The following is a 22,585-nucleotide window of genomic DNA, read 5'->3' as shown; positions in this document are numbered from 1 at the left end:
GTCCCGGCCCCGCTGTCTCCGGGCTCCGCGCCCTGCTGCCGGCGCGCGCTTTCCTCTGCTCTCTCAAAGGCCGCCTCCTGCTGGCGGAGTCGGTGAGTGCGGCGGGACCCTCGGCCGGCCGGCTTAGACTGCGGGGCTCCTTTCGGAGGAGGACGTCGGGGCGCGGGTGGGGTCCGGGGGCGGCCGCTGTGCTCCGATACACCCCTCCCCGCGCCGCCTCGGCCGACTTCTCTCGGGCACCCGGCGAAGTTGGGCCGAGGTCCCCAAACTTTGGACGGCGGGGCGGGGCCAGAGCCCAGGCCATCTGCGGTGCTGTCCCCGCGAATCCAGAGCTGGGGGCCGTGGGAAGCGGGCGGGTCCCGGGTAGGTGGGTCCCGCTGTGTGACCCGGGCGCCCCCGCCCTCTCTGGGCCCCGGGGACTCGGGCCGCTCGGACCTCCTGGACTCCCGGGCCGCGGAGGGGTCCCCTTTCCTGCGCGCGGGGAGGGCGGGCCGGGACCTCGACCTGCGGGGCGGAGGCGGGGCCGAGCGGGCGGGGGCCGTGCGGAGCGGGAGGGACCCCCCCCTCACCCCTGGGACTGGGTGAGGCGGCCCCGCGGTGACTTCATCGCCCTCCTCCCCTCCGCGGCCGGGCTCCTTCCTACTCCGCGCTCGTCCCTACCCCGGCCGGTGGGGATTCTTTGTCCTCTGGACACCGTAGTCGCCCGCACTGTCCTCCGTGGGGTGGTGGTGGCGCTGGGCCGCCGGGGTTGGTGAGGGAGAGGCCGGACCAGAGGCAGGGGGATGCGCACGGCGGCGGCCACTTGTTGCTTAGATCCCAGCGACTTGGCCCTTCCTGCCCTCGTCCCCACTTTACAGATGAGAGCGCTCAGGCGCCTAATTTGACAGGTAGCTCAACTGAGGGGCCCAGTGAGAGCGGCTGGGAGGGTGGGGGGCAGGAAGAAGGGGGATTCTGCTCCAGGACCTCTCTCTGGTCGCTCAGGGCAGAGGGCAGAAGGTGGCCTGAGCCTCTCCCGCGGTCAGCCCAGAGGCCACCTGCCCAACGCCCGAGACACCAAGTCCACACTCCGAGCCCACACTCCCAGCCCCACCCAGGAGACCACTGGGAGCCACTTGAGGGGAGAAGCCTCGAATCCACCGTCCCCTGAGGGACTTGAACCGCCCCCCATCTTCACCCAGGACCACCTCATGGGGGGAGGCATATGCCCAGCAGGAGCATAGAGGCCACCCTGGGCCCAGCAGATGTCAGGAATCCAGGTCAGGGAGGATAAGGAAGGGTGAATGGTCGGCACTCAGGGTTCACAGGAGCCGCTGAGGGCACTCCTGCCTCCCTAGTCCCCTCACTTCCACCCCCAGGCCAAGCAAGTGCAGAGGCTGACATGGACAGAAAGAGAGAGAGGAAGTGGCCCCAGAAATCGCGGGATAAGAAAACAGGAATTGAAAGGGGAATCCCCAGAATTAGGCTTTGGGGCCTGGGCATAGGAGACAGGAAGGGGAGGGCCAGGGCTGGGTCGGTCCCACGGAAGGCCTTCCTGGGAGGCCCCAGCAGCCTCCCAGCCCCTGTCTATGCCTTAGTCTATCTGTCCAAAGGGGGCTCAGCTGCACCCAAGGCCATGTGCAGAGCGAATGGGGGTGCCCTGGAAACCCCCTGGGATCCCTGCAGTTTGTCTGAAGCAGCCACAGTGCTTCCTGTGAGGTATCTGGGTGTCCCCATGGGGCCTCCTGCACCCACTAGAAGCTACTCAGCCATGGACGTGTTCAAACGCAGCCACAGTGACAGAAACCAGGACAGATGGCCTCCCCAACACCCACAGGGCCAAGTTGCTTAAGAACTCTGTCTGGGACAGGTGCGGTGGCTCACGCCTGTAATCCCGACACTTTAGGAGGCCGAGGTGGGTGGATCACCTGAGGTCAGGAATTCGAGACCAGCCTGGCTAGCATGGTGAAACCCTGTCTCTACTAAAAATACAAAAATTAGCTGGGTATGGTGGCGGTCGCCTGTAATTCCAGCTACTCCGGAAGGCTGAGGCAGAAGAATCGCTTAAACCCAGGAGGTGGAGGTTGCAGTGAACTGAGATTGTGCCACTGCACTCCAGCCTGGGAGACAGAGGAAGACTCCATGTTGAGGGCAGCGGGAGGTGGGTAAGAGAACTCTATCTGGGGGGTCAGCCAGCCCTGGGTTCAAATTCTAGTAGCCTCTGATTAGCCATGTAACAGAGTCTTCTCATCTGTAAAGTGGGGCTGTGCTCATGGGTGGATGTGAGGGTCAGAGGAGACGCCCGTGAGCCTCAGGGCACCAGGCACTGTGGAGCCCCAGGCTGGCCAACAGGTCACCTTGGCCTGCTCTGCAGTGCATCTAAGCTGCAGGACTTACCAGGGCTTGACATCCTCCTGCATCAGCTCTTCGCACCTACAGAGTTGTGGGCAAGACCGCAGTGAACATTTATTGATTCTTACAGTCCAAGTACAGCCGGCCCTGTGTGAATAAGGCAGCAGGGCCTGAGGTCAGTGCCAATGCACCCTCTCTTGGATGTTCCTTTCTTATTATTATGAAAATTTGCAAATACATTAAAATGCTAAAAGGTTTTTTTGCTTTATCTATCTGTCCATCAATCCATTTTATCTTTTAACACAAAATAAATTGCAGACATCAGGACATTTCAACTCTGAACACTTCAGCATGCATATCATTAACTAAGGTTCAAGATTTGTTTTTTGTTTTCAAGGTGAAATTTACATTCAGTGACAAGCCCACGTCTTCGGTGTTGGGTGTTACTTTTTGGAAACTGGTTCCTAACTTTGATTTCCCTCCACAGGGCAGAGTGGAGTGGATGTGCTTGGGAGGCTGGGGCTTTCTGACTTGGTCCTGACAGGGAGCTGGGGTGGGGTGAGTTGAGGACTTAGGGCCATGCCCAGGACTGGGAGGCAGCATAGGTGTGGGCCTGGGCCATGCTGGGGTTCTTTTTTTTCAGCAGGGGTGGCGGACAGGGTCTCTCACTCTCTCACCCAGGATGGAGTGCAGTGGCCTGATCACAGCTCACTGCAGCCTTGACCTCCCCGGGCTCAGGTGATGCTCCCACCTCAACCTCCCCAGTAGCTGGTATTACAGGCACACACACCACCACGCCCAGCTAATTTTTGTATATTTTGCAGAGATGAGGTTTTGCCATGTTACCCAAGTGGGGGTCAAATTTCTGGGCTCAAGCAATCCACCTGCCTTGGCCTCCCAAAGTGCTGAGATTACAGGCGTGAGCCACTGCGCTTGGCCTGGGATTCTTATCTGGCTCTGCCACTTCCCAGCTGTGGGACTGTGAGCAGTTGGCTTCCCCTGCTGGAGCCTCCTCTATCCTGACCACAGGGCCTGGCTCAGAGGAGCACTGGACAAGGAGCATGAAAAGGCTCTGACTTCACCTCAAACTCCTTCCCTGCAGGGTCTCTCGTTCATCACTTTTATCTGCTATGTGGCATCCTCAGCATCTGCCTTCCTCACAGCACCTCTACTGGAGTTCCTGCTGGCCTTGTTCTTCCTCTTTGCTGATGCCATGCAGCTGAATGACAAGTGGCAGGGCTTGTGCTGGCCCATGATGGTGAGGGCAGGGGCCCCAGGAGGGAGGGGTACCCTGCACAAAGCGGCCAAATGAGGAGTCTGGAGTCGTGCACTTGGGCCCTTATCCTTTCTCCAGTGTGCTGGAGTTTGCAGTTGGTTAGAACTGGATGGAGAGACCAAGCTTCAGATCATCCCAGCTCCACTCCTCAGCAGCCCTATGATCTGAAGTGGGCTGTGTGTGGTGCTTCTAGAGCAGGTCTTTGAGGCAGGGAACCCGGAGAGGGGTCTCTGGCCACCAGGTGGCGCTGGTGCTCCCCACGGGTCTTGCAGGAATGAGCTGCCACCACAGGAATTCAAGCCATTTCCACGCGGGCAGGACAGGTTAACTGAGGACTTGCAGGGCTTACCCAGACCTCAGCCATCGGCAACCCTCACCTCGTTTTATCACCTGTGAGGGCCCAGACCCCAGTGGACTTCGCTGAAGAGAAAGGGCAGCAAAGGCTGGACTTTAACCCTTGTCTCTTGACTTCATATCCAGCATCTGCTGCCTCAGGAGGGCTGCACCTCCCAAGTGTCCCCATCTTAGGGACAGGTCAGCAGAAACTGTGATCCATAAATGGATCGGCCACAAGAGTGTGGCAAAGCCGAGGCGCAGAAACAGATCTCCCCATTGGGGAACAGGAAGGGAGCAGGTGGGGGTGTTTCCAACTTTGGCTTCCACCGCATCGCAGGGCAGGCTGCAGCCTGATCCACAGTTTTTTGTCCACAGCTTAGGACAGCAGCCCCGCTGGACCTGGGATAGGGCAGTGTCAGCTGCTAGCAGGGCAGCAGAGGCACCTGGGGGGTGGGACAAGGGCCTAGGCATGTGGGTAGGGCCAGGATGGGGTAGGAGCCCTCAGGTGCTAGGCCTGGGGCTGGGAACAAGACCAGGCTGCCAGGCCTCCTCCCCATGCTGTGCTCAGCCGGGGGCTCAAGGCAGCATGATGGTGTCCCTCTCTCCCCAGGACTTCCTGCGCTGTGTCACCGCAGCCCTCATCTACTTTGCCATCTCCATCACGGCCGTCGCCAAGTACTCGGATGGGGCTTCCAAAGCCGCTGGGGTGAGCAGCCGCCCTACCCCTCCGGAAACTGCAGATGCCACTCTAGCTGCTCACTTAGGGTGGGACCTGGGGCAGAGCCTTTCCCTGCTGGGGCCCCCCTGGGGTCTCATGTGGGTCCCGATGATGATTCCAAAGTCCTCTCATTAGAGATTGACTCTACCCGGAGTTTTGAAAGGCTGTTTGTCAAACCAAGTTCACAGCTCATTTTCCCACTTCTGTTACTCAGAGGGGTCTGTGCCTGTCACTCCGGCTGTCTGTCCAAGCAGGTCTGAAATGGGCCACAAGGCTGGGGCAGCCCTCCCGGAGCAGGGAGTCAGCCCTGTGATACGTCCCATCCACCCTGTCCACAGGTGTTTGGCTTCTTTGCTACCATCGTGTTTGCAATTGATTTCTACCTGATCTTTAACGACGTGGCCAAATTCCTCAAACAAGGGGACTCTGCAGATGAGACCACAGCCCACAAGACAGAAGGTGAGCGGCCGGCCTGAACACCCCAGCAGTGCTGCAGCAGGGGCCTGTCCTCCCTTGGGGATGGCTGGCTAGTTTGAGGCTGGGGTGGGATCATTTCCTCTCTCCCCATGGCAGTGTTTTTACAGCCCATTCTCAACTACTCTCATGCAGCACTGATCCAACGCCAGTTTCATTCCCCTTGTGCCCCCTCACCCCAGCCTTTTTAGGAAGGGCAAGCAGTGGGCATGGCTGAGCCAAGTCTCCCTAGACGACCCCCCTGGGCAGCCAGTCATTCTCAGGGCACCTGTCCACCTGGGATCCAGAGTGGCCACCCCCCAACCCAGCCCCTCTGCTGTCTTACCCATCCAAGCCTGTCCTGGGGAGCTCAGAGGCCAGAGAGCAGTCAGACCCAGAAACCATGGCAAGGGACACATGATGTGTCCCATACCAGGGGAGAGGCCAGATGGGACAGCAATGACCAACAGTAAAAGAAGGGCCGATAAAGGTAGGGATACAGTAGCTGAAAGCAGGCCCACACTGAGTGCCAGCCAGCCCGAGGCTCCAGAGGGGACGCTAGAGCTGGGTCTTGATGGATGGTGGTAGAGGAGTATGCAGGCAGAAGAGACCAGGCTGGTGTGGGAAGAAAACTGAGAGCAGAGACAGCAGGTGCTTCTGCCCGGGAGATGCTTCTCTGGACCAGGCAGATGTGCCCCTGTGCTGGCAGTGCCTGTGGCTGGGCAGGTAGACAAGGGCAGCTCTGGAAGGGCCTGCAGGCCCCCACCCTGTGGTTGGGATCTTCCCCAGGCAGAACCAGGCTTAAGAGACACTAGTTTCCTAATAGCCAGGTGCTGGGGCCATGGGGATTTGTGAATCCCAGAAACTGTCCTTTTGCTCAAAATGAATGCCACTCATCCCATTCCGTCCCTTGGCAAATACTAGGTTAGAGCTCCCAGGCGGTTTCCTCAGGCTCTGCAGCCTGCTCCCAGTTTCCCACAGCAAGTGATCCCAGCCAGCCAGCCCAGGGAACAATTAGTAAACGTCAGGGGAAACTTGGGAGGTTTTCGGTTTTTTCTTTCTTTTTTTTACTATTTGAAGAGTTTCACATATGTAACAATTATTTTGCTGTAAAATTATTCCTGACTTATATGTTAGAATTGAATGTAGCGGCCAAGCACAGTGGCTCACGCCTGTAATCTCAACACTTTGGGAGGCCAAGGTGGGTGGATCACTTGAGGTCAGGAGTTTGAGACCAGCCTGGCCAACATGGTGAAACCCCATCTCTACTAAAAATACAAAAATTAGCCGGGCATGGTGGCGCCCACCTGTAATCCCAGCTACTTGGGAGGTTGAGGCAGGACAATTGCCTGATTTTGGGAGGCGGAGGTTGCAGTGACTTGAGATCACAACATTGCACTCCAGCCTGGGCAACAGAGCGAGACTCCGTCTCGGGGGGAAAACAAAAAATTGAATATAGCAAAACCCACAAAATCTGAGGAGTGCAGCCCAGGAAGAGGAGTAACGGGCAGAGCTGGGGTTTAGGAACTAGGCTGCCCACACCCAAGCCCTGGGCCCGGCCATGAGCCAGCGACAGTGTGGGGACTGAGTGGGGTTCTGAGAGACAGAGGCTGGCCAGGGAGGGGATGAGCATCAGGAAGTAGCAACCAGCACTGGGGCGGAGTAAGGGGTTAGTGACTCTGGTGCTTTTCCTTCCGGGGTGGAGGTTCCAGAAGGCTCTACAGAGCTCCCTTCAGTATTGGGATTTCAGGAACCCTCAAGGCACACCTCATAGGCCGGCCCTTACCATTATAAAATTGTTTCTGATTACAATATTAAACAAGGATTGGGAAAGGGGATTGAAGATATAAAATGGCTAAAAAGAGGCTTGCTGATTTTCCAGTATATTTTAGTTTGGGGGACAAGAAAATAGTCATCCTTACCTTGTCCTGCTGAACCTGGGGGTGGGGATAGAGCTGGGATGCAGAGGTATAGCCCTGACCCGCCCAGCTGAGAACAGCCCAGGGAGACTCGGGAGGGGCTGGGCCTGAGGAAGGGGCACCTGGGCTTCAGTCTTGGGCTGGAAACACCCCACCTGCACCCGTACCCACACCCTGGAGGTGCAAGTGGCTGCTGTGGCTGGGCACGGTGGCTCACGCCTGTTACCCCAGCACTTTGGGAGGCCGAGGCAGATAGATCACCTGAGTTCAGGAGGTCAAGACCAGCCTGACCAATATGGTGAAACCCCATCTCTACTAAAAATACAAAAATTAGCCGGGCATGGTGGCACACGCTTATAATCCCAGCTACCAGAGGCTGAAGCAGGAGAATCGCTTGAACCCGGGAAGGTAGAAGTTGCAGTGAGCCGAGATCGCGCCATTGCACTCCAGCCTGGGTGATGAGCGAGACTCCATCTCAAAAAAAAAAAAAAAACAAGAGAAAGTGGCTGCTGCCTCAGGAAAGCCTCAGGCCTGGGGCCTGCCCTGATGCCAGTGATCACTGCGAATGGTAGCGTCAGCTGTGAGTGCCCTGCACCCAGGCTCCTGCCAGCAACCCAGCTGTGCTTCCCCAGAGACCATTCCCGGGCACCACTGCCCTGAGCCTCCTGCCAAGCATCCTCTCTGCTTTCCTTTCAGAAGAGAATTCTGACTCCGACTCTGACTGAAGGCCTGGCGGGTGCCCTGGCAACCTGAGCCACACAGGCCTCCACTCCTGCGCCTCACAGGGGACGCTGGCGTTGGAGGGGAAGCCTGGACTTCTGAGTTGCAGAGGGGGCTGCGGACACAGCAGGCCCCCCACAGCTTCAGGTTCTTCCTGAGCCCAGCCTACCAGGCTTGCCCCTCAGCTCAGCACTGTTGACCATGCTGCGTGTGAGGGCATCTTGGATGTCCCACCCCTTCTCCCCATTTCTGTCCCACAGGCCTTCAGCCCTTTAACCTCTCTGCCAAAAACCAGCACAAGGAGACAAAGCAGAGCCTTGTCTCCACCTGGGCAGCAGGCGTTCCATGCTGCTAGGTGATGGGGGTCGGGGGTCTTCTGTTTCACTAACAGGAACAAAGACAGAAACCGTGACAGGGCTGCCCCGCCAGGCCCCGCTGGGTTTGTCTGCACTTGGTGCTCCTGCCCACACCAGGCACTTTGGTGACAATGACCCTTCCAAGAATCTTTGGTTCAAGGAGCACCAGTTCCGTCTTCATTCCTGAAGCAGGGAGAAACTGACCTTTGCCTTGTCGCTCAGGAGAGTGGGGCTCGGCACCCATCACACCGACACCTCCCACCCTTGAAAACCATGTTTTCTGGGGGTGAGATGACCATTCTAGGTCTTAAGACTGTTTCAAAGAAGAGCTCATAGACTGACTGGTCCAGAAGACAGAGGGTACAACAGTGACATCACAGTGACAGTGTCATAGGGAGCTGGGCGGGCCCAGCCAAACCCTTCTTATTCCTAGAGCCCAGGCAGCAGAGGCAGGAGTTCCTGGACCCTCAGGACAGTGAACTTCCAGACCCCAGGGCAGGTCTACGGGCCACTGCGGGAGATGAGACCAGCCTTCTGTGTTCACCTAACGACTTATACTGTGTATCTCTCTTTGATGGAATTTTGTAACTTTTTATATTTTTTTTTATACAAAAGCAGCTTCTTAACAGATGGCATTTTCTGTTACTCTAGGCCTCACAAAAGAGCCAGAGTTCTGGACCCTTGTTTGGAGCATCTGTAGCCTTATTCTCTTGCATGTGAATCTCTTACCCTGAAAAAAAGCCATAATGAATTAAGCCAGACTGACCACTTGCTTGGAGTGTGTGTTTGAAAAAACTGGAGCAATACTGTTGGGTATCATGTCAGGCTTCAGTACAAGCTGGTAACACCAGTGTGGATCCTGTCAGCTTTCAGTTTTAGCAAAAATACACACGAAATCTGACTACCATTTAATCCTTTATTTCAGTGGTCCCTAACCTTTTTGGCACCAGGGACCAGTTTCGTGGAAGACAGTTTTTCCACGGACTGGGGGTTGGCGGGGGTAGGTTGGGGTGAGGGTGGGAGGGGATGGTTTCAGGATGAAACGGTTCCATCTCACATCATCAGGCATTAGATGCTCGTAAGGAGCACACAACCCTAGATCCACAGCATGCAGAGTTTACAATAGGATTCGTGTTCCTATGAGAACCTAATCCCACTGCCGAGCTGACAGGAGGTGGAGCTCAGTTGCTTGCCACTCACCTCCTGCTGTGCGGCCTGGCTCCTAACAGGCCCCATGGTACCAGTCCACTGCCCAGGGGTTGGGGACCCTGGCTCTAGTTCTCACACTATCCTGTTTTACAAACAAAAAAACTAAGACAAAGGTCGGGTAAGTGGCCCAGGGCCCTCTCACTTACACATCAGGATAGTGTCTCACAGCAGCCTCAGGCAGCGGGAACCCTGGGGCTCTCTAACAGCTCAGAGAACTGCAGCCCTGGAGGACCCAGGTCCCTGTTCTCATCCAGGCTGATGGGAAAAGACAAGACTTTCCACCGAAACTGTCACACACCACATGTGCTGAAAACGCATATGAAAGCTGGGTGTGCAGGAGCGGAGAGGCCCCTGGTGGAATTTAGTTCCACCTTGTCAGCCCTGGCAAAGCGGCAAAGCTGGTGTCACAGAGGCCTTGTTCCACCGAGGATCATGGCTCTGTTCAACCTCCACACAGCAGCCCTGTTTCAGGAACTGGATCCGTAACCTTTAAGGGGCAGAGGAGGCCAGTGAGAGTGAGGAGAGACAACGACATCCTTACACGTCCATTTATTAAACAAGAGTTCCTTCATGACGATTTAATACAATAGTTATTAACGATTAGTGTTGAGAAAATTATTTTCCTCTACATACAAAAATACAGATTTGAACACTATGAAAAAGATCAAGACAAGTACCGTGAAAAATTGGTCCTTCAAATGAAAGGGGGAAAATTGAGGGCAATGTGAGGCTTTGCCTGCTGTCAGGGACAAATCAATAGCAGCAAAGCTTTGGGGCCCCAACCCACTCCAGACATACAGACTTGAACCCGAGAGCCAGGCCAGCCAGGGGGCACCCACCCAGGGCTTCCGTGTCAGCTGAAAAACCAAACACATAAACCTAAGTTTGCCCAATAGGCATTGCCTCAGAAAGCCCACAGTTGTGTCTTTAAACTGCCTAAATGAAAGAGACTTAACAAGTAAAATGTGATAGTTGCTAATATTGCCCCCCAAAAGTGCCACGAGGTGAAGTACCACGGATAAATCATATTGGAAAGTTACTACTTAGCCATCTGGCTTGACTTCCTTGGTTATCAAATAATTACATATTCTGACCCTTCAGAAGGACATCAAAAGCTACGATTTTATGTTTCAATCCATCTGTACCTTCATTTGCAATGGCTCAGCTAGTTTATTCAAGGGTTTGGGGACCAGCCATAACTCACGCCCTGCAGAAAGGAGAGGCGAAAGGAGCCGCTGAAGAGTATGTGTCTGTGTCTTGGTGTCATCTAGCTCCTCACAGCAAACAGCCTGTTTTGTTCAGGCCTGAAGCCTGGAATATGCCGCCGAGCCTAGCCAGAGCATCCACAACGAACCAATACGAGATCCGAGTGGAAGGTGAGAGCTCCGGAGCCGGCTGAGGTCCCCCGGGAAGCTTCCCACTCTGCAGTGGCAGGAAGGCCGCGCCTCTGCAGGACGCCCGCACTGATCCTGGAAGGGGCCCGGGCCAGAGAATACACTTGGGCTCAGTTCACCAGCCCAAACCACAGGGGCAGGAGCCAGACGCGGGCCTCTCACCATTTTACACCCAAAGACAGGAGGTCAGGGCTCTATGCTACTCTCTTGTTTGTAAAATATGGAACCACTTTCTTTGTACTGTTTGAGGTGAGCAGTGGCTCCAAACTGAGCAAGTGGTTAAAAAATGCCAAATGCAATTATACTGACTTATAATTATTTCACAGAAATATACTCTTACTCTCAGACAATTTAAATAAGCAGGAACAAGATGTGGGAGAAGCAGCAGCAGAGAGGAAAGAGGAATAGCCAGGGAATTTTTTTGTTGTTTTTTTCTTCTTTAAAATACATACGAAGTGTAAAGAGAAAATGGCCAAAACCTCAAAACTACCATTGTTGAAAACAATATTAAAAGGACACAATCTAAAATCATGCTACAAAAATAGTGTTATCTGGCTTAACTAAATGTACATCTTTTTTTCCAATTCCATGATTGACAAGAGTGCTTATGCGACGCATGGAAGGCACCAGAGGTGAAGTGATTATTTGCCTTAAAATATAGAAAGACAGAATTGCCTACTTTGAAAAAAAGAATAGTCATACTTGTAAATAAATAGTTTAGTGTTTCTGCCATGGGTTCCTGAACCCCTACAAATTTCAACATATACAAATAGTTTCAATTCCTAGCATTCTCTTAGAGGGAACCATGTCAAACAAAATCAAGTTAGGAAAAGCACTGATTTAATCCAAGTAGGTCAATTTGAGGCAAGATTCAAAAACTCATTTTAAAATAGGTTACAGAGTGAAAGAGTTGGGAGCAGGCAGCCCCTTTGGGCCTGGGCCAGCCTACAAGTCCATCATAGGTGTCCTGCCCTCGCATCTGCCAGCCCTCGCATCTGCCAGCCCTCGGGCCAGTCAGGTCTCCCTTCAAACCCTGAGTATTTGCCTTCCTCACTTCTGCAAAGAGGGGAACAGAGTCTTGAAACCTGCAAAATCGATTCTGGAAAAAGCAGGCAAGCAAAGCAGGGCCTGTGGGGGGAAGCAGCGTTAGTCAGGCCTCACCCTGGTGCAAGGGCACCAAGTCTCCCTTTTCTCCCCTCGTCTCCTCACCATCCCTTCGCGGGACTGACTTTCCTGATAAAAATGGGGTACTTCCTACTGGGTGTCTGCACTGTCATCCTAAGGCAACTCAAGACATGCTAGTTTTCGACTATGATCAAATCTCACACAAACCATTATCAGAATCTTGTTTCACACCATCTTTCTTTTCAGGAACAGTTAGGAAAAGAAACTCTGGCCTGGCCCTAAATCCCATTAGCAAAGCTGACTAAGGTGGTTTGAGATATGTTCTTACTCCTAAACTCAAACTTTAAAAGTTTCAATAGCTCCCTGGGGTCCAAGCCAAAGGCTCCCTGGCCTTTCTGTATTATGCATCCCAAAGAAAACACGCCACCCCAGGTGTCTAGATAGCAAGTCACCTGAATTAAAGCCTCAGCATAAAAAAACAGACAACAAACTTACCCTATGAAATAGGTACACCATTCAAGGATCCATCATCTAAACTTTTCTAGGCAAGCTGCCAGTGATTCAAACTCAGCGGGCTTGTGGGTGATTTTTTCCCTTACTGTTAGGTTTGTGGATAGGAAAAATGAGAAAGGAAAAAAAAAATCCCAAAGGTTGAAAAACTGTATCCAAATGGAAAAAGAATATATCCCAGACAAAAGAAGAGAAAATATAATAGGACCTATTCCGCTTCAAGCTGAAGAGTGTACAAATGCTACTCACTCACATGAAGAAGAATTAAATAGAACATTCACTTTCAGAAGAACATTCTTCTAGACGTAATAGATATTGAAGGTATTTTCTCTCACAGTTTCTAAATAAAAGAAACATAAAAGGTCAAATATTTTAAATTACTTTCTCAACCAGACAGTTCTTGTGATTTGAATGCCATCTGCTGAGAAGAGAAGAAACGCAAGATTCTGTAAAGCGCCAGGGAAGTTTACAAAGCTGAAAGCTGAGGGTGTCAGGCCTGCGTCCTGTCTGAGATGGCAGCCAAGCCAGCTTCAGAGTCACCTGCTGGACCCACATGTTCCTGAGCCAGATGCCAGGAGCTCACCCATAGCACGGGGAAGACCTGTCCCCAGCATCCCACTCTTGCCCTCAAGCTGACTGTGGAACATGAGACAGCTTTCAAAGACAAGAGGACAGGAAGGCAGTTAACCAAGTACACGTTTCCAAGATAGCCTGAGCTGTCTAGTGCTGATGGAAGACAGGCGGGGTGTTCCAGGCCACCGCTTCCTCCCTCATCTCCCAGACCTGACTGTGTGTGGACCTCACCAGCCTACCAAGCTGTTGGGCCTGGACATGGGTGCTGATAAGATAAGACAAACCTGGAAAAAAACCTGGATTCTGCAACTTCACTGGGAACTAACAAGGCACCTAGAGACCTCACAAGCTAACGGCAGTCCCTGGAGTAGGAAGCAACTTGTTATTCTGCTCAAGAGAATCCACAGTAGCTCTTGGCCTAGAAACTTTTCCCCTTTCTGATACCTGTTTAACGTCATTATTTCTCTGTAAACAAGATCTGGAGAAGATGACAGTCAGGCAGTGGCACAAAGACTTCATGATTGCTTTGTTTTGAACACAGATGAGACAATGGGAACCCTTAAATCATCACTGCCTTGCAGAATCACTAAATTGGTCAGGTGTCTCCACGCTCTATTCATCTCCTAGGTGCTAAGACCAACCCACAGAAAATCTGGCGATTTACCTCGCCAGAGAGGGATTAGACCTCAGTCCACCTCTTAGAGCACATGGATAGGTGAGGTTTTCTCATGTGAATCTACAAGAAAACGTACGCCTGGGCCACACGCAGGACATGACAGACACTAGGGTTGTTCAGGACTCATTCACTGCAAGCAAGAATTCACATACATGAGTGCACAAAGGTGTTGGAGCTTGGCCTCCTCAGGCTTAACCCAACGCTGACTCACTAGGACAGCTTCCAAGAACCACAGATGAAACTGCAAACTTGAAGGGCGTCAAAATGTTTTCAGCTGAGTCACGAAGCTCTCCCAGAAGCACCCAACATAGGGTGGAGGTCAGACACATTCCGTGGCTGCCCACAGGCGTGAGCCTTCCCGCCAGGGGACAGTAACAGGACCCAAAGGGCTGCGGGTGCTGCCGGCTTCCCAGGGCCAAGCCCTCAGAGCTGGGCTGGCCTTGCCCATGCTGGCTTTAGCTCACGTTGCCAAGGAAGATGTGTATCAGGGCTGCGCAGGCTGCCACATTCTTGCTTTCTCTGTAGACAAAAGTCACCTCCCTCGGATGGCTGTTCACTTCAAATCGAACTTATCTGATGCGATTTTAATCTGTAACTGCATCTGCTCTTCCCAGCTTTATGTGGGGCCAACAAGTATCTTCAACCTTTCATGACTGTAATCCCTCTTTAAGGCAGGGAAAACGTATTTCCCTCCCACGCCTTCAGCAGTGTGAAGGAAGGATATCAAAGAGAAATCAGAGGGAAAAAATACCAAATCCACCCAATCAGTGCCAAAATAAACTTTCTCTGAGGACGTCAGTGTTTGCATCCATCTAAAACCACCAGAGGTTCCACCAAATGCTTGAGGGTTTCAGCTGTACAGTGTCCAGGAACAAATCCAAATGCACATAGCAACTGCAGTTTCTTCAAGTTTTGCTTGAAATGTGAAAACCTGTATCATCCCACCAGAACAGTGAGAAAAACTAAGGTCACTCAGCCTTCAAATGCCCCAAACCAAACTGATATTAGTCCCTATTGAAACTATTAAATGCAAAACACTTCCTTCAATTTGCCAAGAGGTCATTTTAAGGCTCCCAGATATAGATTGTCTTCTGTTTGCACAGAGGCAATATAAGAAAAATATAGGCGTCTTCACATTCACCGTGGACAACCTATTCCCTCCAGAACTTTCGTCACCACATGGTCTATACATGATGACATGTGCAACCACACATTACATCAAATAGAAAGTGTCCATGGCACCACTTCCGGTCCTAGTGGGAGTTAATTAAATACAAGGAGAACATTTACAAAACCACGGGCGAGCCTCATGGCACAAAGGATATTAAATAGTTACAGGGACATAAATAATTCTGAAGAGTCTATCACGAAGATGCAAATTGACTCCTAAGTCGCTCTGTGGCGTGTCGTCCTTTTTGGTCATTCATCTGCATTTAGTTTCAGTGACTTCAGAACTATTTCTTACAGCTGACAACATATCCTCGGGAGACCGACCACCTGCTTCCACTTTCACCAGATGATCAAGTGGTTTTACTGAAGTGACCTGGGAAAACTTGGGCAACAAGCCCACCTGAATGGTGTTTTTCTTTTTAATCTCACTTCAAAGGTGGTCTTTTTTGGGGGCCAAGTAACATGATTCCCATCAGGAGATTTCTGATAAAGCTCAGGGTGGTCCTTCCAAGTGGGCCCCATTTAATGCAAGGCTGAGCCTTTGTGGCCTTATTTTAAAAGGGACTCTCAAAGGGAGGTAAGCCCAGTTTTGACTTTGCAAACACACTCAACAGACCTGACAGGCAGCACGCCCAGCTGTGAGCCGGCCTGGCTGCCCTCTCTGTGGGAGCAGAGGGGAGATAGCTGTTAACAGGCTAGCAGGGTCAGCCCGAGGCAGACATGGTGCTCAGCCACATAGCCTGGGCCACTGCTCCAAACTCAGATTGTACTCAAGGTGTTGGTGCAGGGAGCTAACCCCAGCTCCGACCCCCAGCCCAGCAGTGTTGCCTGATCAACACTGTGAGATCAGATGCTATCCTTTCCCGGGGAATGAGACGCCACATGTGCATCAGGGGACGCTTTCTCACAAAGACCCCCGCCGCTCCCTCGGAGTTATTTATTACACAGTACACTGCTAAAGCTGTCAACATTTGTCAGCACTTGATCTTGGGGATTTCTCCACATTACTGCAAAATCTTCCTACCACAGTAGGTGCTTTTTGGTAAGGGCTAAACACAAAATGTTAGAGCTAGAGTGAGGTTTGTAAACATTAAAAACAGTTCAAAGAGTGAAAACCTGACAAACTAAACCAACTTTTTTCCATAAAAGATATAATTAATCTCTAATTAAAAAAAAAACAAAACTACTGCATCATGGGGACTCACTGAACTCATTCACCACACACAATAATCTTCACTTTATCAATAATCAATCAGAAACCTTAAGCAGCTAGGATTTTTCACCCCAACAACTCCCAAGAATGATGTCTATAGTTATGACACTGAGGCGCCCAAAGCAACAGTTAGTGCCTTTTGAAACATGGGTGGAAGGGTGTGTTCTGGTGCAAATTCAAGTATTTTCAAATCCTAGACGAATCTGCTCAGAACCACGTTAGAACTCTTTGCAGGCATTTAGAAAATTAGCACACATCCCTAAAACAGAGGGGCGTGTGTGTGTGTGCGCGCGCGTGCACATGTGCATGCTGTTTTTTAACACAACCACATACCTCCCACCTGTGGTCCATGAAGCCAGCAAATGGACAAGTGCTTTGGCTGGTGGAATAGGCTTGTTTCTTTCATGGCTTTTACCTGAGAAGGTAAAATGACTGAAAATCTGCAGTTCAGCCTCAAAGTACTTACGGTAGGCAGGAAACTGGAAAACAAGATGGTCCCCATATTCCTGGAGAAGAATCTGGGGTTCAGGAAGCTGATTCATTTGAGGAAGAATCAAGTGATTTCTCATCAGAGTAGGAAACAAAAGGTAACCCTCTCATGAGTCACAGGTCCCTAGGAGCCATCCTAATAGGACATCAGCTTTCCCCAACCCTGTGGCTTTGGGCTGGTGCTGGCTGCCTGGGGGCCCTGGCATGGAAGACGAGGAGTGGGTTGGATCCTGGCAGCCAGACTCAACACTCACTTGGAGCAGGTGGTGCCTAAGGCTGCCTGAGAACCACTGCCGACTGACCGTTCCAATGCTGTCCCTTCATTCCTTCATATTTCCCCCCCTTTTAGCAGCCCCATTTAATCCAAAGTCGTCTTGTTACAAATACACATGACATGGTGGCTCAGAGTCAAAGGAAGCCTGTGCTTCAGGGCAGGTAAGACCTCAAGTGGACCTGGGCAGTGACACTGGCTGCTCCACAGCCCCAAACACCAAGGAACATGGGCCTCCTGACTCCACCGCGGACCCGCCCACTGGGCCACTCGGGAAACCCTTTCCCAAAATGAACTTTTACCAAAGAGGACAAAATTCAACTGAATCACATGGAAATCTGACACAACAAGGGAAAGAAAACTTGACTGAGAGACGGGCACAAGGACGGGAGGGAGGAGGATCCAGGCAGGTCCTCACGTGTCCAGGCGCTGGATCTCAGGGCGACTGTCCACATCCCTGGACTCTGTGCGGGCTCGGATGTAGTCATTGGTGCTCTGCTGGCGGATGCTGACTCTCCATTTCTGCACTGCCAGGAATGTGTTCACTGCATATGCCGCAGTCGCCAAGAAGCCAAATATCTAAAACACACCAGCACAGTTAGTCCTCGGGCACATGGCCTAGCCCCACAAGGCTTCCGTGGTAACCCAAGCCACGTGCAGCCCCTTCCTGCTCTGCCAACTGATCACTACAACCCTGTGCCTTCATTCTTTGATCTCTTTCCCCTCTCAGCAGCCCCATTTAATCTAAAGTCTTGTTTCAAATACATATGACAGGGCGGCTCAGAGTCAAAGGAAAGCCTGTGCCCAGCCCTGCTGGATGTGTGGCTGTCACACCACGGCTGAGTCTCTTGTCATGTGACACACAGAAAATCTTGCCTGACCTAAAGACAGCCTAAGGTTTCCTCTGAAGTATTGTGGACCTATAACAAAAAAAATCACAAAAGTACCTCTTTTACTGCACCTTCAGGGCCTCTGGTCCCAGATGAGAAAATACAGTGCAGACAAAATGTAACGCAGACAGAAAATCAGGGTTTTGCATGTGGGTCCCAAATCAAGCCACAGGGCCAAACGTTCCACATCACGGCCCCCACCCCACACCTGCCTCTCACTGGGCACCTCCAAGTAAGCAGCTCCAGAGTGAGAAGCACAGAGTTTTAATTATTAAGACTGACAAATCTCCTGAGTGGCACCTGAGAGAACAGCTAGTTTAATCATTTATAAACTTTTTAATCCCCCCATTACAAAAAGGATACCTGTTCCTCATAAACTGAGAGCAATACAGCAATGCAGGGCATGCAGACGGAAAGTCCTACATTATCTGGTCCCTACCCGCCATGGCATTTCCACCTTGAAATGTCATGTGACTGCTAAACGGTGTCATGACTGCATTCAAGAACCCTCCCTTCCCCGGGCAGGTAAGGCTCTTTCTTTTTTTATTTACTTTATTTTATTTTTTTTGAGACAGAGTCTCGCTGTGTCTCCCAGGCTGGAGTTCAGTGGCGCGATCTCAGCTCACTGCAAGCTCTGCCTGCCAGGTTCACGCCACTCTCCTGCCTCAGCCCCCTGAGTAGCTGGGACTACAGGCACCTGCCACCACACCCAGCTAATTTTTTTGTATTTTTAGTAGAGACGGGGTTTCATCGTGGTCTCGATCTCCTGACCTCGTGATCTGCCCGCCTCAGCCTTCCAAAGTGCTGGGATTATAGGCGTGAGCCACCACGCCCGGCCAGGTAAGGCTCTTAAACAACATCACTGACAATCATCAAGGACTATGTTGGAAACGAACCAAAGCAGGGGTTCTTGAACTTGAGTATGCATCTATATCATCCAGAGGGTTCATTCAAATACATTTCTGACTCAGTAGCTCTGGAGTGGAGCCTAAGGATGTCTAACAGATGCTGAGATTGCTGTTCTGGGGCCCATACTTTGAGAACCACAGCACTGAAGGGACTGGGACCCCCGCTGGCCCAGTAACATCATCTTTAGCAAAGGAAAAGCCACAGGAAGGGGAGCAGGACAAATGCCAGGGACAGGCGAGCAGGTCACAGGAGGTCCCCAGATCAGCCTGCTGTAACCATTTGAGTTTGCTTACCACGGCAGCAATTTCTGCTCCGGCTCTGTGGTTTAAAGTAGCCAGTACGATTGAAGCAATAAAGAAAAGGAAAGTGCTGAGTCCAGTGTTGACCAAATCCTAGAGAGAGAGAGACAAAATAAAACAAGTGAGAAGAACCATTCCATCTTTGCTCTAAAAGAAACTGAAGAACTTTCAAAATAAGACCTACAATACCCAACCTACCTGGTGGTCCATATTTCAGTCTCAATGTCACAGGGTTACGGTCACACAAAAGAAGGCAAAGTTTATGACACTACATGATAAATCATCACCACAAAATCTGCATTTTCACCAACCCCACTACCCTTTCTGAAGAAATACTAACCAAAATTGGTAACAGTAATTACCATTTAGAGGTCTGGTGCCATCTTTTAAAAATCACACTCAAATCATCTTGCTATGGACAAAGCTCTCCAGGGGTCCAAATGTACTAAAACTGGTGAAAATCCCTCCAGCATTCCCCGCACTCACATGTGACATTTAAAACAAACTTTCACACATAGAAAGCACACAGCCAGACCTCACACTCTTTCTCAAGCAGTCTTTCAAGCCTCTATGTCACTAAAGCCTGGAGAATTTTCTCCTAAGTTTCTTGCACAGTACACATCCACCGTTTCATAGATTTAACTCCTGTCTTATTTGTAGAAGGGAACATAGCACGGTAATGAAAGGTCACAGCCTGAGCAGGGTCCAAACCACCCATATGACTTTGGACAAGCTACTTTGTTTCTGTGCTTTATGTGAGAATGTACCCCATTCCTCCCAGAGTTGTTGAAGGAATTAAATGGAACCATACAGGTGAAGAGCCCAGCATGGTACCTGGCCCACAGCTATGGTTGCTTACACATTTACTGTCACTTCTATTATCACCACTTTGGCATGAGGCCCCCAGTAGCCTGGGTCATAACAGAGTACATCTAAAACCTCTACAGGAAAAAAAAATACAGGAAAAAACCCAAACTGCCTGAGTGCCAGGCTGATTACACTATAAACACCTGATGGACCCTCTGGTCTGGCCTGGCTCCAAGGTCGATTTCCTCTTTTTGAAGATGTAAAGATGGCTGGTGCGGTGGCTCATGCCTGTAATCCCAGCACTTTGGGAGGCTGAGGCGGATGGATCACTAGAGGTCAGGTGTTCGAGACCGGCCTGGTGAACATGGTGAAACCCCATCTCTACTAAAAATACAAAAATTAGCTGGGCATGGTGGTGCACACCTGTAATCCCAGCTACTTGGGCAGCTAAAGCATGAGAATCACTTGAACCCAGGAGGTAGAGGTTGCAGTGAGCTAAGATTGCGCCACTGCACTCCAGCCCAGGTGACAGAGTGAGACTCCGTCTCAATAAAATAATAAAATAAGATCTAAAGAGACAATGCTGGCATCGTAACAGTGCTGAGCCTTGCAGCAGACATCCTACCTGCTCCTGGCTCACAGAAAGCTCTGCTCAGATACATCTGCCAGCAGGATGGGTTTCAGCTACGACCTGCGTAAGCCAGGGCAAATTTTTCACAAATTCAAACCAGAAAGCATTTAGTTACACTCAGCTCTGGTAAGATGCTATAGGGGTAAAAAGAGAATATAAAATATACTTCCCAAAGCAAAGACTATTCAGAAACAAGGGGAAAATATAATACACTGTGAGGTCAAACATCAAATAAAACAGTATCGACATTAACAGTGACTATACAAAAATAGAGATGCAGCAAAGGGCTAGAAAACAAACAGGCCAGGCGCGGTGGCTCATGCCTGTAATCCCAGCACTTTGGGAGGCCGAGGCGGGCGGATCAGCTGAGGTCAGGAGTTCAAGACCAGCCTGGCCAACATGGAGAAACCCCGTCTCTACTAAAAATACAAAAAAAATTAGCCGGGCCTGGTGGTGTGCACCTGTAGTCCCAGCTACTTGGGAAGCTGAGGCAGGAGAATCACTGGAACCCGGGAGGTGGAGGTTGCCGTGAGCTGAGATCACGCCATTGCACTCCAGCCTGGGCAACAAGAGAGAAACTCCATCTCAAAAAAAAAAAAAAAGAAAGAAAGAAAAAGAAAAGAGAAAACAGTCAAAAATGTTAAAGTTGTAGGAGTATCCATAGTTTTAAATTTGTGTTAGCAATGATCATTAACAGCAGTGAATGGAGAATGAGATGATGAATGGGATCAGTGAATACTAGGAAAAAAATTTCAAAAAGCCTATTTTAAAAAGATACAAAATAATCTTCCAATATGATCTGAGGCTAAGGGACCAGATTAAACCAGGGGAAAAAAATGCCAGCAACTGCCAATAGGAGCATAACATATCTGCCTCCTCAAATCCCACTGAATTATATTTAAATACTGAAGCACTTGCTTAAAAGATGAATCTAAATATAACTGAGCTTCTAGGGCAAACACTAGCCATGTGTGACTAAAGTTAAACTAATTCATCTAAGATTTAAAAATTCCACTCTTCAATCACACTAGCCACAATTCAAGTGCTCAGTAGCCACATGTGACAAGTGACTGCCTCAAGGGCAGAGCAGATCAGAAAACATTTCAATTATCAGAGCAGCTGCTATGGCACCACATTGCCCTGAGACCAATGACTGGGTCACAGAGATGGGGAAAGAAGGACATGTGAAACACTACCATGAGGGTGCACACAGCCAACTCAACTGCAGGACCTTCTACAGGACAAATGACCCAGTTTTTCTAACAAGTCAACAGAATAAAAAGAAAAAGAGGGGCCAGGTATGGTGGCTCACGCCTATAATCCCAGCACTTTGGGAGGCCGAGGTGGGTGGATCACCTGAGGTCAGGAGATCGAGACCAGCCTGGCAAACATGGTAAAACCCCATCTGTACTAAAAATACAAAAATTAGCTGGACCCCATCTCTACTAAAAATACAAAATTAGCCGTGGCCAGGTGTGGTGGCTCACACCTGTAATCCCAGCACTTTGGGAGGCTGAGGTGGGTGGACTGCCTGAGCTCAGGAGTTTGAGACCACCCTGGGCAACATGGCAAAACCCCATCTCTACTAAAACACAAAAAATTAGCCAGGCACAGTGGCATGCACCTGTAGTCCCAGTTACTCGGCAGGCTGAGGCAAGAGAATCGCTAGAGGCCAGGAGGCGGAGGTTGCAATGAGCCAAGATCTCACCACTGCACTCCAGCCTGGGCGACAGAGCGAGACTCCCTCTCAAAAAAAAAAAATTAGCTGGGCATAGTAGCATGCGCCTGTAGTCCCAGCTACTCGGGAGGCTGAGGCAGGAGACCTGCTTGAACCCGAGAGGCAGAGGTTGCAGTGAGCCCAGAATGCGGCACTGCACTCCTCTGAGCAACAGAGAGAGATTCTGTCTCAACAACAACAACAAAAGCGCAGGGCTGGGGGAATAGAGCTGTTTGCGGGGACCTTGTGTGCATCAAGATTTGAACAAAACAAATGTTGGCCAGGCGCGGTGGCTCACGCCTGTAATCCCAGCATTTTGGGAGGCCGAGGCGGCTGTATCACGAGGTCAGGAGATCGAGACCATCCTGGCTAACATGGTAAAACCCTTTCTCTACCAAAAAATACAACAAAAATTAGCCAGGCCTGGTGGTGTGCACCTGTAGTCCCAGCTACTGGGGAAGCTGAGGCAGGAGAATGACATGAACCCGGGAGACAGAGCTTATAGTTTGCCGAGATCGCGCCATTGCACTCCAGCCTGGGCGACAGAGCGAGGCTCCGTCTCAAAAACAAATAAAAAAAAAGTAAAAAGACACTGT

The 22,585-nt window shown here is 50.9% G+C and overlaps 2 protein-coding genes across 5 annotated transcripts in view; one reads left to right on the top strand and one right to left on the bottom strand.

Annotated features, from left to right (window-relative positions):
* CMTM3 (CKLF-like MARVEL transmembrane domain containing 3) overlaps positions 1-9,007 on the top strand; it is a 9,932-nt gene extending 925 nt beyond the window's left edge. The window contains exons 1-5 of one of the 4 annotated variants that reach the window (XM_011932104.1): positions 241-722; positions 3,431-3,586; positions 4,551-4,646; positions 4,997-5,117; positions 7,727-9,007. In XM_011932104.1, the coding sequence (XP_011787494.1) occupies positions 3,542-3,586; positions 4,551-4,646; positions 4,997-5,117; positions 7,727-7,755 (291 nt within the window). In that variant the 5' untranslated portion in view covers positions 241-722; positions 3,431-3,541 and the 3' untranslated portion in view covers positions 7,756-9,007. Of the gene's footprint in view, positions 1-240; positions 723-3,430; positions 3,587-4,550; positions 4,647-4,874; positions 5,118-7,726 lie in introns of those variants that run through there. The other 3 variants (XM_011932103.1, XM_011932102.1, XM_011932101.1) reach the window with 3 other exon arrangements.
* An 842-nt stretch (positions 9,008-9,849) lies between these two features.
* CMTM4 (CKLF-like MARVEL transmembrane domain containing 4) overlaps positions 9,850-22,585 on the bottom strand; it is a 22,264-nt gene continuing 9,528 nt past the window's right edge. Inside the window, exons 2-3 of the mRNA XM_011932100.1 lie at positions 18,829-18,927; positions 9,850-17,315 (exon numbers count right to left, since the gene is read on the bottom strand). Coding sequence (XP_011787490.1) covers positions 17,151-17,315; positions 18,829-18,927 — 264 coding nt within the window. The 3' untranslated portion in view covers positions 9,850-17,150. The remainder of the gene's footprint in view (positions 17,316-18,828; positions 18,928-22,585) is intronic.

This window comes from Colobus angolensis, unplaced genomic scaffold, assembly GCF_000951035.1.
Source record: "Colobus angolensis palliatus isolate OR3802 unplaced genomic scaffold, Cang.pa_1.0 Scaffold93, whole genome shotgun sequence".
Taxonomy (NCBI): domain Eukaryota; kingdom Metazoa; phylum Chordata; class Mammalia; order Primates; family Cercopithecidae; genus Colobus; species Colobus angolensis.
This window is presented reverse-complemented; position numbering and strand designations above follow the sequence as displayed.